Genomic DNA, 14,266 nt, shown 5'->3' with positions numbered 1-14,266 from the left:
GATTTATTTTCCTTTTTGACTATGCTTTTTACTAATAGCTATAACATTATTCCCCAGGTATAATTCGATTAAATAAAAGTAGTGGAGTATGGCATATGGCACTCTACCTCGATATATAGATTGAGAAATTAGGAAGTGGTTGCAATAATCCCCAGCATGCATTTCGTGTGGAATTATAGGCTACTACATATATAAATATAATAATAATACAGCAAAATGTTTCCACTACGAATGTCGGATTATTTTCATTTCAATGTAATAAAAACTGTGATTTGCCAACTTTACAGTTTGGGTGATATTGCTATATAAAACGTTACCGGGACTTGTAAGGAATTGAATGCGTTGAGAGCCGGTTCCTTCAATCTACAGTACACTCTGGTTTCTCTTCAGATCGCATAAATCTTTCGCCTTTTACTAAAGATTTCCGTGGGGAGGAACATTATGAGTATCAACTAATTTTTTGATGCCCGGCCTCACGGCTGGGCTTCCTACTCTTGTGAAATAAATATTGAGGTAGTATGGTGAGAAGGTATGGCTTTGGCATAGAGAGGTACAGGTAGTCTGCTAAATCAAGTTGTGACTAGTGACGGGAAATTCGACTATTTGTACTTACTCTGGTTTTTTCTGTTCGTTTGTTCAAATAACAAATATTTCGACTCATTTCCTTCATTTTAGTCAGCAATGCCCAGAGCATTCAGGACCCCTACCGGCGAACGATGACTGAAAACTGAAAGAGATATTACGAGCCTACTGTTCACATGTCATTTACCATAGAGGGCTTATTGGCGCTGTCATTTGTGACTGAGACTTGTGCTTTAAACAATATAGATTTATTGATTGATAAACATGCAAATAAGATTATTTCTTGATACATTTTAAACGAGGTTTAACTGTGGCTGCTAAGGGTATAGTATAAATAGCCAAATCCACTAATTTGAAGGGGTACATACTTTTGTATATGTATAGTGTATGTCAACAATATATATTTATTTTTTATTTATTTTTATTTATTTCACCTTTATTTAACCAGGTAGGCAAGTTGAGAACAAGTTCTCTTTTACAATTGCAACCTGGCCAAGATAAAGCAAAGCAGTTTCACACATACAACAACACAGAGTTACACATGGAGTAAAACAAACATACAGTCAATAATACAGTAGAAAAATAAGTCTATATACAAAGTCAGCAAATGAGGTGAGATAAGGGAGGTAAAGGCAAAAAAGTCCATGGTGGCGAGGTAAATACAATATAGCAAGTAAAACACTGGAATGGTAGATTTGCAGTGGAAGAAAGTGCAAAGTAGAAATAGAAATAATGGGGTGCAAAGGAGCAAAATTAATAAATAAATACATTAGGGGAAGTGGTAGTTTGGGCTAAATTATAGATGGGCTATCTACAGGTGCAGTAATCTGTGAGCTTCTCTGACAGCTGGTGCTTAAAGCTAGTGAGTGAGATAAGTGTTTCCAGTTTTAGAGATTTTTCTGGTTCGTTCCAGTCATTGGCAGCAGAGAACTGGAAGGAGAGGCTGCCGAAGGAGGAATTGGCTTTGGGGGTGACCAGAGAGATATACCTGCTGCAGCGCGTGCTACAGGTGGGTGCTGCTATGGTGACCAGTGAGCTGAGATAAGGGGGAACTTTACCTAGCAGGGTCTTGTAGATGACCTGGAGCCAGTGGGTTTGGCGACGAGTATGAAGCAAGGGCCATCTAACGAGAGCGTACAGGTCGCAGTGGTGGGTAGTATATGGGGCTTTGGTGACAAAACGGATGGCACTGTGATAGATTGTGATATGTGATACACTGTGATATGCATCAAAGGTTTTATTGTATAGCCTGTTGGAGTTCCTGTGACTTTGTTGGCAGATTGTCACATGCCATTTGAACATTCAGGTTCAAATTAAACTAATCCAATCGGGTTTCAGTTGTAACAATAGAAGAGAAGCACGGAGAGGCAAGACATAGCCAGACTTGTAAATTGGGCTAAGGAACTGAAGTTTATGTTGGAGAAACGCCATCAGTGCGTGCTCTGCAAGCAATACAGGGGTATAGAGGGTATAGATTTTGAACGAAATGCATTGCTTGACTGCGGTGAGATTGATGCATTTTTGGAGCAGAGGCTGTGTATGTTTTTGTTCCACAAAGCTGTGTCCATCACATTCAATGATCAATCAGTTATAAACATGTATTTTTCTTCTCTTTGCTCAAGACATAGATAGTGGTCGGAGCACGTCTCTGGAGCCGCTGACCCTGAGGAGCGTGTATTAATCCTGCTGTATGGCTCTAGTGATGGGCATTCGGAGTCTTTTCTGTGAGACGGCTCATTTGGCTCCGTTCACGTAAAAGAGCCAGACCATTGGCTCCCAAACGGCTCTTCGTTCATAATGCTTCGAAATCGACCTAGAACAATGAACAAAATTTCAAATATCCAATGTTATGCCCAAAAAGTAGGCTACCATTATGTCTGATAGTAAAATGCACGTTCAAATAAATGTTTACCTGGCCAAATTATTTGATGGCCTGCAAAAGAATGAAGAAAATAAATCTGCCTGGACCTAATTGAGGCGCTCTCTCTTGTTTCTGCAGTGAAGATTCACCCTCTTTAGATAATTACTTTATGTCTTATCTGCAGAAAAACGTTATCTTGAGCTCAGAAAGCAGTAGTGGCAGCATGTTCACCAAAAATATCCGTTCAAAAACAGCCGTTCGTTAGCGAACGACCCATCACCATAGGACTCATTGCAGCCTGCAGTAACTAGCAGGTCAAACCAACGGTGTTGTTTTTAACACACTGATATCAATGGAATCTCATTTAGGATTTTGAAATGATTCATGCATTATGTTTCTTCCAGTGTGAGATAAAATGACATCATTGTTATCCATGATTGACACAGCAACATAACAACGTATAGCCAGTTCATAGTTATATTTCTAAGAAGAAGAGTAAACAAACAAGAATCAATTGGGAAAACACTATCGACAACACTACAGCAGATATTGAGAGTCTATTTACTTATTCAACATTTTAATTTAGGACAAGGAGTACAAATTTACAGTGCATTCGGAAAGTATTCAGACCCTTGACTTTTTCAAAGTTTTGTTTCAATGCAGCGTTATTCTAAAATTGATCAAATAATTTTCCCCTCATCAATCTACACACAATACCCCATAATGACAAAACAAAAACAGTTTTTTGAAATTTTTGCAAATTTATACAAATAAAAAAAAAACCGGAAATATCACATTTACATAAGTATTCAGACCCTTTATTCAGTACTTTGTTGAAGAACTTTTGGTAGCGATTACAGCCTTGTCTTCTTGGGTATGACGCTACAAGCTCGGCACACCTGTATTCTGGGAGTTTCTCCCATTCTTCTTTGCAGATCCTCTCAAGCTCTGTCAGGTTTGATGGGGAGCGTTGCTGCAGAGCTATTTTCAGGTCTCTCCAGTGTTCGATGGTGTTCAAGTCCGGGTTCTGGCTGGGCCACTCAAGGACATACAGAGACTTGTCCTGAAGCCACTCCTGCATTGTCTTGGCTGTGTGCTTGTCCTGTTGTCCAGTCTGAGGTCCTGAACGCTCTGGTTTTCAACAAGGATCTCTCTACTTTTCTCTATTCATCTTTCCTTTGATCCTGACTAGTCTCCCACTCCCTGCCGCTGAAAAACATCCCCACAGCATGATGCTGCCACCACCATGCTTCACCGTAGGGATGGTGCTAGGTTTCCTCCAGACTTGACACTTGGCATTGAGGCCAAAGATTTCCATCTTGGTTTCATCAGACCAGAGGATCTTGTTTCTCATGGTCTGAGAGTCCTTCAGGTGCCTTTTGGCAAACTCCAAGCGGGCTGTCATGTGCCTTTTACTGAGAAGTGGCTTCCGTCTAGCCACTCTTCCATAAAGGCCTGATTGGTGGAGTGCTGTAGAGATGGTTGTTTTCTGGAAGGCTCTCCCATCTCCACAGAGGAACTCTGGAGCTCTGTCAGAGTGACCATCGGGTTCCTGGTCATCTCCCTGACCAAGTCCCTTCTCCCCCGATTTGGTACCCTTACCCAGATCTGTGCCTCAACACAATTCTGTCTGAGCTCTACGGACAATTCCTTCGACCTCATGGCTTGGTTTTTGCTCTGACATGCACTGTCTACTGTGGGATCTTATATAGACAGCTGCGTGCCTTTTCAAATCATGTCCAATCAATATAATTTACCACAGGTGGACTCCATTCAAGTTGTAGAAACATCTCAAGGATGGTCAATGGAAACAGGATGCACCTGAGCTCAATTTCAAGTGTCATAGCAAAAATGTATAAAATCCAGTTTTTCCTTTGTCATTATTGGGTATTGTGTGGAGATTAATGAGGAAAAAATCTATTTAATCAATGTTAGAATAAGGCTGTAACGTAACAAAAATTTGGAAAAAGTCAAGGGGTCTGAATACTTTCCGAATGCACTGTACACTACATGACCAAATGTATGTGGACACCTGCTTGTGGAACATCTCATTCCAAAATGATGGGCATTAATATGGAGTTGGTCCACCCTTTGCTGCTTTAACAGCCTCCTCTCTTCTGGGAAGGCTTTCCACTAGATGTTGAACATTACTGCAGGGACGTTCTTCCATTCAGCCACAAGAGCATTAGTGAGGTTGGGCGATTAGGCCTGACTCGCAGTCTGTGTTGCATTTCATCCCAAAGGTGTTTGATGGGGTTGAGGTCAGGGCTCTGTGAAGGCCAGTCAAGTTGGCATTGTGCATGGTGATCTTAGGCTTCTGTGCTGCTGCTCGGTCATGGAAACCCATTTCATGAAGCTCATGATGAACAGTTCTTGGACTGACGTTGCTTCCAGAGGCAGTTTGGAACACGGAAGTGAGTGTTGCAACCGAGGACAGACAATTGTTACGAGCTATGCGCTTCAGCACTCGGCGGTCCCGTTCTGTGAGATTGTGTGGCCTATCGCTTCGTGGCTGACCTGTTGTTACCACTAGATGTTTCCACTTCACAATAACAGCACTGACAGTTGACCGGGGCAGCTCTAGCAGGGCAGAAATTTGAGGAACTGACTGGTTGGAAAGGTGGCATCCTATGACGATGCCAAGTTGAAAGTCACTTAGCTCTTCAGTAAGGCCACTCTACTGCCATTGTTTGTCAATGGAGATTACATGGCTGTGTGCTCAATTTTATACACCTGTCAGCAACGGGTGTGGCTGAAAAAGGAAGTGGTTGTAATAATCCCCAGCATGCATTTCGTTCGGAATTATAGGCTACTAAATGTTTAAATATAATAATAATACTGCAAAATATTTCCACTACGAATGTGGTATTCTTTTCATTTCAATGTAATAAAACTGGTGATTTGCCGACTTTACAGTTTGGGTGATATTGCTAAATAAAACGTTACCGGGACTTGTAATGAATTGAATGTGTTGAGAGCTGGTTCGTTTAGTCTGTAGTACACTCTGGTTTCTCTTCAGATCGCATAAATCTTTCGCCTTTTACTAAAGATTTCCGTGGGGAGGAACATTATGAGTATCAACTAATTTTTTGATGCCCGGCCTCACGGCTGGGCTTCCTACTCTTGTGAAATAAATATTGAGGTAGTATGGTGAGAAGGTGGTGTATGTAAGGCTTTGGCATAGAGAGGTACAGGTAGTCTGCTAAATCAAGTTGTGACTAGTGACGGGAAGTTGGACTATTTGTACTTTGATCTTTTCTGTTCGTTTGTTCAAAATACAAATATTTTGACTCATTTCGTTCACTTTAGTCAGCAATGCCCAGAGCATTCAGGACCCCTACCGGCGAACGATGAACTGAAAACTCGAAAGAGTCATGATTTTACGAGGCTCCTGTTCACATGTCGTTTACCATATAGGGCTTATTGGAGCTGTCATTTGTGACTGAGACTGGTAATGTGTGCTTTAAACAATGTAGATTTGTTGATTGATAGGCATACAAATAAGATGTTTTTTTTTTATACATTTGAAACGAGGTTTAACTGTGGCTGCTAAGGGTATAGTATAAATAGCCAAATCCACTAATTTGAAGGGTTGTCCACATACTTTTGTATATGTATAGTGTATGTGAACCATGTGCATCAAAGGTTTTATTGTATAGCCTATTGGAGTTCCTGTGACTTTGTTGGCAGATTGTCACATGCCATTTGAACATTCAGGTTCAAATGAAACTAATCCAATCGGGTTTCAGTTGTAACAATAGAAGAGAAGCATGGAGAGGCAAGACATAGCCAGACTTGTAAATTGGGCTAAGGAACTGAAGTTTATGTTGGAGAAACGGCATCAGTGCGTGCTCTGCAAGCAATACAGCTGTTGAAGGCATGGCAAGAGCGTGGTGAACAGATAGATGTGGTTATGGACAGCGAGGAAGAAGGAGAAGAGCTGAGTGTAGAGGGAAGAAGTGTGTTGAGGAAGAATGGCATCAAGTACAAACCGTATTCTGCTAGCTTTGATGGATCAGACATTTAACCTGAGGATGAATTACCTACCTGCTGTGGCAGGTGTGGTGAAGACCTCTGTCCAAGCTTCGCCCTGATGGTCATGCAAAGGATGATTCGGGCACAGTGGGATCGACATTTTTGAAGAAAGTGAATCCCTGCCTTTTAGCTGATCTATATGTAGTCTCAGGCTGGGTAGGAAATAATTTGGGTACTGTTAAATTGGGGAAGGTAGCTTGAAGTGGACTTGTGAGGGTTTTCTGTGTTTCTTCAGTCCAGAGGGAACAGGCACTTCATGTCACATGACTAGTGACAAGACCTGTGACTTGCTTTGCTCTCCAGAGCAGGGTGCCTTTGAAAGGAGTGACAACGACACCCCAGTAAAGTGTTGAGGTGGAGCAACTGAAATGGAAAGTTCCCTGCGTCTGTGACGCCAACCGTTTGGTGCGACGCAGACACGGTGGTGAGCGTGGTGAAACTGAGAAGACAGTGTCTGTCCTTTAAGCAGAATCTTTACCTGATAAAGTCATGTTATGATATGTCAGTTATCCAGTGAGAGCTTTTGTGCCGAACCCACTAAGGTGTTTCAGATGCCAAGCTTATGGTCATATTGCAGCAGTGTGTAGGAAGGAGATTTGGAGATGTAAGAAGTGTGAAGGAGGGCATGGGACAAAGGAGCGTGTATATCTGACATTTTATTAGATATAAGGAGTAGACATGCTCCATATACACATTTCCTCAATTTCATATATGGAGCTACGATATTCTCCATAATTGGACAGTTTTTACATGCATTTTTTATGATAAAAAATAGAGTGTTATACAAATAAGTGTAGGGTTAGTTGTTGGTGCAAATTTAGGTAGGTAGCGGCATTCACAAACAAAATGTGTGAACGACATGATACCGAAGAAGTAGAAGAGGGGGAAGGGGAAGAAGAAGAGGAAGAAAGTCAAATGAAGGACTAAAATTAACGAGTCACTCAACAACAACAAAAAGTCTCTCGAGTCGGTAAAAAGAGTAGTTAAAAAATAACGACATAAATAAATATAGTTTGCGAACTGCACATCACTAGTTGTCAACATCAGAGCCATGTATTTAGAATAAATATATGGCTCTGGTCCCCATCACTGGATCAAGATACATGACATGAGTACCTGTTATGACTATTTTGTAGACACAAGCTGAACTGATAAGGTCTAGCTGTTTAGGTTAGGCATATGAGTCCTGAATTATAGTAGACACACACAAATCAGTGAATACAAAATACTGCTACAAAAATAAAGTACATTATTTCTAATTGTGAATTGATTTCATGTTTACACAATGGTCAGTCATTCAAGTTTACTATGACGGTATCACAGAGTTCTATAGGTTTTGAAAGGATGCATATCAAGAAAGACAATACATGGGATTAGCCTGCACTTGGTACTGCACTGTTGGTATTTCAATAGAACATGAATTACAAATGGCTGTACTGTAATGTTACAATCTTGCATCAATGATAGGCCTACGTTAGTCTGGCAAAAGCATGTGGGTCTGTGTGTCAGCATACGCTATTGCTCTATATAAATTCCTCAAATACAAAGCACATTGTTTTGGCAATGATTATAAAAGATGGGCCCATGCAAAAAAAATGACAGCATGCACTTTAACAAGCTCCCTTTAACATTGACATCAAGGGGAAAATAAGGCACTAGTATTTCAGCAGCATATAAAAACAAGGAACTACTACAGGGACAGTAAGCAATAGCCTCTAAAAATATACATTTGTTTGAATGAATAACAAAAATGATGTAGAAATCCTAGCTGCTTACAGTAGTTACAGCCATTGCCTTTTGAACCTTGCTGAAGATCTAGTTTAAGGTTGTCCAGTTTTAATCACGTTAAAATGACACAAACATGTTAACGTTTTAAATTCCCACCACACACATTTACGATCTTAGCTAACACATTTCTCCATCCAGCTCGGATTGCATGGCCAGCTGACCCAGTTCAACAGGCTGGGGAGGCTGCAGTATTAGGTTACACTCAATAACCTTGCCCTCTCTGAGCCTTTACAGCCCTCAAACAGCTTATAGACTCACCAGATCAGACCTAGGCGCCTACAGGTGGAAAATGATAGTGGTGCTAGATTGGTAGTATAAAAATGCGGTGCCTGGTCACGTGTGTTCACTGGAACTGGGTTTGATGAATTGTGTGATTATGGTCCTGGTGACGGTGTGACCCAAGTCCTATGGTTGTGGTTGCGATCCGGTAAGGTTCAGATCTCCTGGAGCAGGTCAGCGGGGAAGAAGCCCAGCTTGCGGCCGGTGCTGACCTTCAGATAGCCATTCACCTCCTCTCCCTTCTTCACCACGATCTGCAACACAACACAAAGAGGATGGAGGAAGGTGCTGTGGCTCCACAGAGGTACAGTAATCGTTGCAGAAGACCAGGCACACAGACACACACACATACACACACACACACACACACACACACACACAGTAGCAACCGTCATTACAGTCACTGTCCACATGCACACACCCATCCATACTGATCATGATCATAAAGCTGAAATCTGTTTCGTGTACAAAGAAAAACTCAACACGTTATTTTCATAGAAACATAAAGCACAGCTAAATTACAGTACTTTCAAGTATGTGATAGTATTTGACTCAGGTCTGACAAACAGCGACACATCTGTTTGTTACCTGGTCTTTTTTCAGAGTGATCTGTCCCATCTCTCTGTTTCCCACGACGGACCGTGTCACCTTGAACACCCTCTCCCCCGTTTTTATTCGAATGATGTAATTGGTGGGGAGGTAACCTGTCTTCTCACCAATCTTCCCCTGAGAATAGGAAATAGGCCTTATTTACGACGTCGACAACAAATTAGAAAGTACAGCCAAAGAGTTGGTCGAGCCATTGCTAGTTTTTATCGTTGTCAGCTTGCTTGTTCATTTTTTTCAGGAACCCTTACCCTCCACCATTCTTCATTGGCGTCATCAATTATAGTGATTCGATCACCAGGACTGAAAGACAAACAAAGGTTTGTCTATTTGCATGAAATTGGATTAAAAACGTTCACGAGACTGAAATATTGGACATAAAACGGCATTCATACAATATAAGGAAATATTTTTGTAAACTCACTGGAAGTCAAGGTCGTCTTTCTCAATGGCCTTGAAGCGGTACAGAGCCAGGTAGTAATGTGACTGATTTCCCATGTTTCCCATCTCCTTCTTTTTCTGCAACAAACATACACCGATGTTTGTCTACTAATTGTATTGATGTACCAAACAGGGTGTTATTGTTGATGTGGACGTGGTTAGTTGTATACATGACGTCAGGGAATGTCAGGCGGTTAAAGCCCCTTACCTTGTCATCTGCTTTGTCAGCCTTGTCTCCCTTCTTATCCCCCTCGGGCTTTCCTACGAACACATCACACCAGGTCTTTGTAGAGTGTTAATACAACAATGGTGAACTCCTCAACGTTAGACCCAGTATTACAAGTATTTTATGTAGCTCCTTGACATTCAGTGTAAGAATGTTTGGATTTGTTCTGTACTGTATGCCATTCTGTTTTGTCTGAGAAAAGGTTGACATACATACACAAAACATTAAGAACACCTGCTCTTTCCATGACATAGACTGACCAGGTGAATCCAGGTGAAAGCTGTGATCCCTTATGGATGGCACTTGTTAAATCTACTTCAATCAGTGTAGATGAAGGTAATGAGACCGGTTAAAGAAGGATTTTCAAGCCTTGAGACAATTGAGACATGGATTGTGTGCGTGTGCCATTCAGAGGGTGAATGGGCAAGACAACAGATTTAAGTGCCTTTGAACAGGGTATGGTAGTAGGTGCCTGGCGCATCGGTTTGTGGCAAGACTTCAACACTGCTAGATTTTTTTCACGCTCAACCGCTTCCCGTGTGTATCAAGAATGGTCCACCACCCAAAGGACATCCATCCAACTTGACACAACTGTGAGAAGCATTGGAATCAACATGAGTCAGGATGGTGCGACTCAATATTAGGAAGGTGTTCTTCATTTCAATTTTTTTTTTTATTGAACCTTTATTTAATGCTGCTTAACAACCGCACAGTTAGTTTACCATTCCCTTTTATGGGCTCCAATATCAAATCACCTTGAATTATCACATGCGTCAATATGGACATCCTTCATCCTCTTTCAATACCTTCTGCCTGCTCGTCTTCTTTGGGTTGTTGTGATTCCTCTTCCTCCATCATCATCATCATCATCTTGGAGGGGGAAAAATATGGTTAACATACAATTTATATTCCCTATGCAAATGTCTGTCAGTTAATGATCCCGTTATTGTGACTTATCATTTCTCTTTTGGCTAATGTGTGCCACACTCACATTCTTCTTGTCTTCAGACCCCTTCTTGCGCTCCTTGTTTGCCATGACAACCCCAACCCGCAGGGTGTCAAACACAGGGTCGTTACGGTTGGAGTGGGCTGGACAGGAGAAAGCAGCAGAGGGAACACACAGTTCAAAGTATGTTGAACACAAGTTGAACCCTTAGCTTGTTGAGATGTTTAGTGTCTTACCTGCATCTGTCTGGTCACTACTGTATAGAGGTGAACTGTATGCTCGTCTGAAACCTGGGGGCTATAGGATAGACAGCAATATCAATATGTAGAGGAATTGATGTGATTCTGGCAACCACACGCAACATGAACTTGATCACAATCCGACTTTATACAGATCATGGCCTAAATTATGAATAGAAAACGTCTTACAATTTTGCCAAAGCACTTCTGATACTCAACGTAGGACTGGCACGAGTGGTGGATGTTGGTCTTGCAGTTTTTGCACGTTAGAGCAAACTTGTTGTTGACTGAAAGGTTGAAAATATGTACAGTAAGAAGCGAGTCGGTATGATTAAGCTTTCCATGTGACATGAATCAATACAAGAGCGACTCCTGGTCAGTTTTAAACTTACGGACTATCATACGAGCACAGACGTCACAGAACTTGGGTGTCTTGCAGTAGTGGTCTTTGAACTTGTGTGGTTTGTCATTCACCAATATAACAACGGGCTCCGGCTCGGGCTCCTTCTCCTCTACTTCCACCTCCTCCTCGTAAACGAAGTATACCTGCAGAGAGAGTGGCTGTGTCTCAATACTATTAGTGGTAGACAGCTTTTCTGTCCTTCCCCCTAGTGACGACTGTTTGCATAGGTAAGAATCAGTCTAGTCGAAATAATACTTTCCTGTCATTGACAAGTCCACACGGTCGTTCTCTACAACGTGCAAATGTTTTTGCATCAGTTAAGTAAATCGGTGAAGTAAAAGTAGCTTTTCATTTAACAAGCATTTTAAATATTATTTTACTTCTGGCGAGTATGTGGTCAATGGAAGAAAAAAAAAGCTGTAGGTTTAGCCCATAGTGTCACCTAACTACAGAATAGAAATAGGGGACCGGAAAGCCTCACATATATTAAACTAATGAGCGTCCTAGTTGGCTGCTATTTGAATCTGTTTGGGGGATGGTGTTACCAACAGTGGCAGATTGACGTGCTACTCACAGTATTGTCTTCCTCTTTTACAATATTGTCAGGGGTGGTGGGGTTGTCGTGGATATCCACAGAATGTTTATCTTCCAGTCTAACGCAGACAAACAAACAGAGAACATTAAGCAACATCGAGCAACAAGGACATCTGAAATGTATTTAAGGGTGAACATTGCAGTAGAATTGTTATGGTGGCTGAGCTTTCAAATTTGACCAAGTTTAGCATGATTATTGCAATGAATAATATAGTTCCTAAAGCTTTGCCATATTGTGTTATTTAGAACCAGGGGTAACTGTTAAAAAGGACTATCCAAATTCTGTATATAGAGTGTATTGAGTTCAGCAACATGAGAATAGACTCACTGGTCATATTGGGCCATGGTGCTCTCACGCTCTCACACTCGTCCTGCAGTGCTACGCACCTGAGACATAAGACAGTTTAGAGAACAGAAACACTGGCTTTCAATATCACCTTCAATCTGAGAACCATTTGAATGGAACACTTGACTACTTTGGTGTACTCTGTGGGAGTTTTAAAATGAGTAACAGAACAGCTAGGTATGGGCAGGATGATTTACCCACACACACAAGCATACATGGACATACACACACATACCCCCCCCCCCCCCTCAAAGATACACTCATCCACTTTACTATTTTGGGGAAGGGTAACTCAATCTCATCATAGCTACATTTGGGCATGAGCTGAGAAGTTCTGGGGAAAAGTACAACGACATAAGACCAGAAGTCTTCTTGAATATTTTACATTTCAGTCCCTTCTCAATGAAAACTTAAACAATTTGCTATCTAACTAAAAGCTGACTGAACAATTAAATATATGATGTCTAGTTAGAAAAAAACTGAACAGACCACACACTAAAAACAGAGAAATGCAATATAGTTGAAATTGAGACATACTTGGTCCCACTGGTTGCTAGTCCAGTCAATGAAGAAATTGAATCTGGTATGTGGATGAATGGCAAAGGCTTTCTTCACCAGTTTGGATTCAGAGATGTTCCTTTCGTGTGTGATGAGCAACCTGTCACACTGGAGACCTCCGAAACCCTTCCAACTCTTGATTGGTACTTCCCTTTTGAGCTATTCTTTATGCATGTCATTTCCTAGCAGTGATCCAATGGTTAGTGGTTAGAGCAGAGGGGTGCGTGAGTAAGGGACTGTGAGGGCAGGTGTCATTGTGAGTGAGTGAGACAGCTGGGTAACTTTCAGGGCGCCGATGACGAGGGGAAATCAGACCCCTCTCACAACCTGAGAGGGCAGGCCAAGACACACGGCCTGCTGTTGGCTTACTGTACAAACTGCAGGCATCATCAGAATTGCTGTAGTTTCTCGCATTTTCAATACACGGTGAACACCACCTTATACTATCCCATATAAAACCTTTAACAGTTAAAATCCTTATTGAATAGGAAAGAAATTCTAAAACAGAAAGAAAAAAAGTGTAGTTTTTATGTAAGAGAGGATCAAAATAATAGAATGAGAAAATGTATTCATATTGTGGAAGACTGATATGGGAGTAGCCAGAGATAGCTAATCCATAGATGAAAACATGAGATTTTACAAAGGCCTATTTTTGGCCCCAGCACAGTTGAACAACAAACTGGCTAGTTTATTGTATTTTTTGCGTCGGCTACCACAGAGAGATAGCGCGAAGCAAGAGGTTTTACTCCGCCCAAAATCTGTCCATTATATGGTGGTCAACGAGAGTGTCGAATTTGGTCCACAAAAAAATGTAATTGGTAATTTGCTACGTGTGGCTTATTTGATCAAATAAACGTTTCGTAATGTTTAGGTTGTTACAATGCACCGATGTAAGTGGACGCACGTGGCATTTCGATATACTTTGAAAAAACTACCTAATATTGAGTTGTGTTTATTGTCATAGAGATAGATGGAGGACTCATCAAGCATCTAACCTGTTTGAGCATGGACATTGCCACTGAGGGCTTCCACCATTTTAAAGTAGTCAACTGGGTGGGGATTCCTATGAGTTTGGAGCAATCAGTCAATGAGGAAGAAGAAAATGTACTACTTTAAATGGAGATGGCATTGGCACTGCCCATGCTGTCTCAGACACTATAATAGCACAGATACAAAGATGAGTCCTCTATCTCAGTAGTTCCCAAACGGTGGGTCGGGACTCACTTGTGGGTTGCGGCAGGGGTCCAGGTGGGTCGTGGGATTACATTTTTGGTAATAAAAAAATGAACATTTTAGGGATGTAAAAACGCTTTCAGTGTAAACTTCAACAACTAAAACCAAATAGAAATAGCCTAGAATCTT

At 41.4% G+C, this 14,266-nt stretch overlaps 1 protein-coding gene and 2 non-coding genes across 3 annotated transcripts; 2 read left to right on the top strand and 1 right to left on the bottom strand.

Moving 5' to 3' along the window:
- The first annotated feature begins 370 nt into the window (after positions 1 to 370).
- On the top strand, positions 371 to 486 carry LOC123727394 (U5 spliceosomal RNA). The gene has a single exon (XR_006759390.1). It is a non-coding gene; the product is annotated as a U5 spliceosomal RNA (small nuclear RNA).
- Positions 487 to 5,442: 4,956 nt separating this feature from the next.
- Positions 5,443 to 5,558, top strand: LOC123727610 (U5 spliceosomal RNA). The gene has a single exon (XR_006759604.1). It is a non-coding gene; the product is annotated as a U5 spliceosomal RNA (small nuclear RNA).
- Positions 5,559 to 7,719: 2,161 nt separating this feature from the next.
- Positions 7,720 to 13,106, bottom strand: stac3 (STAC3 alpha; the record flags this gene model as incomplete). Its single annotated transcript, NM_001279090.1, is given in 13 exon segments — positions 7,720 to 7,753; positions 9,134 to 9,271; positions 9,403 to 9,454; positions 9,576 to 9,670; positions 9,801 to 9,853; positions 10,625 to 10,688; positions 10,810 to 10,907; positions 11,001 to 11,061; positions 11,193 to 11,290; positions 11,396 to 11,549; positions 11,981 to 12,059; positions 12,329 to 12,387; positions 12,884 to 13,106. Coding segments are annotated over 11 exon segments (909 nt in total), but the record flags the coding sequence as incomplete, so codon positions are not given.
- Between the last annotated feature and the right edge of the window lie 1,160 nt (positions 13,107 to 14,266).

Source organism: Salmo salar, chromosome 15, assembly GCF_965601325.2.
Source record: "Salmo salar chromosome 15, fSalSal1, whole genome shotgun sequence".
NCBI lineage: Eukaryota > Metazoa > Chordata > Actinopteri > Salmoniformes > Salmonidae > Salmo > Salmo salar.
Note: the sequence above shows the minus strand (reverse complement) of the source record. Positions and strands in the feature narration are given on the sequence as shown.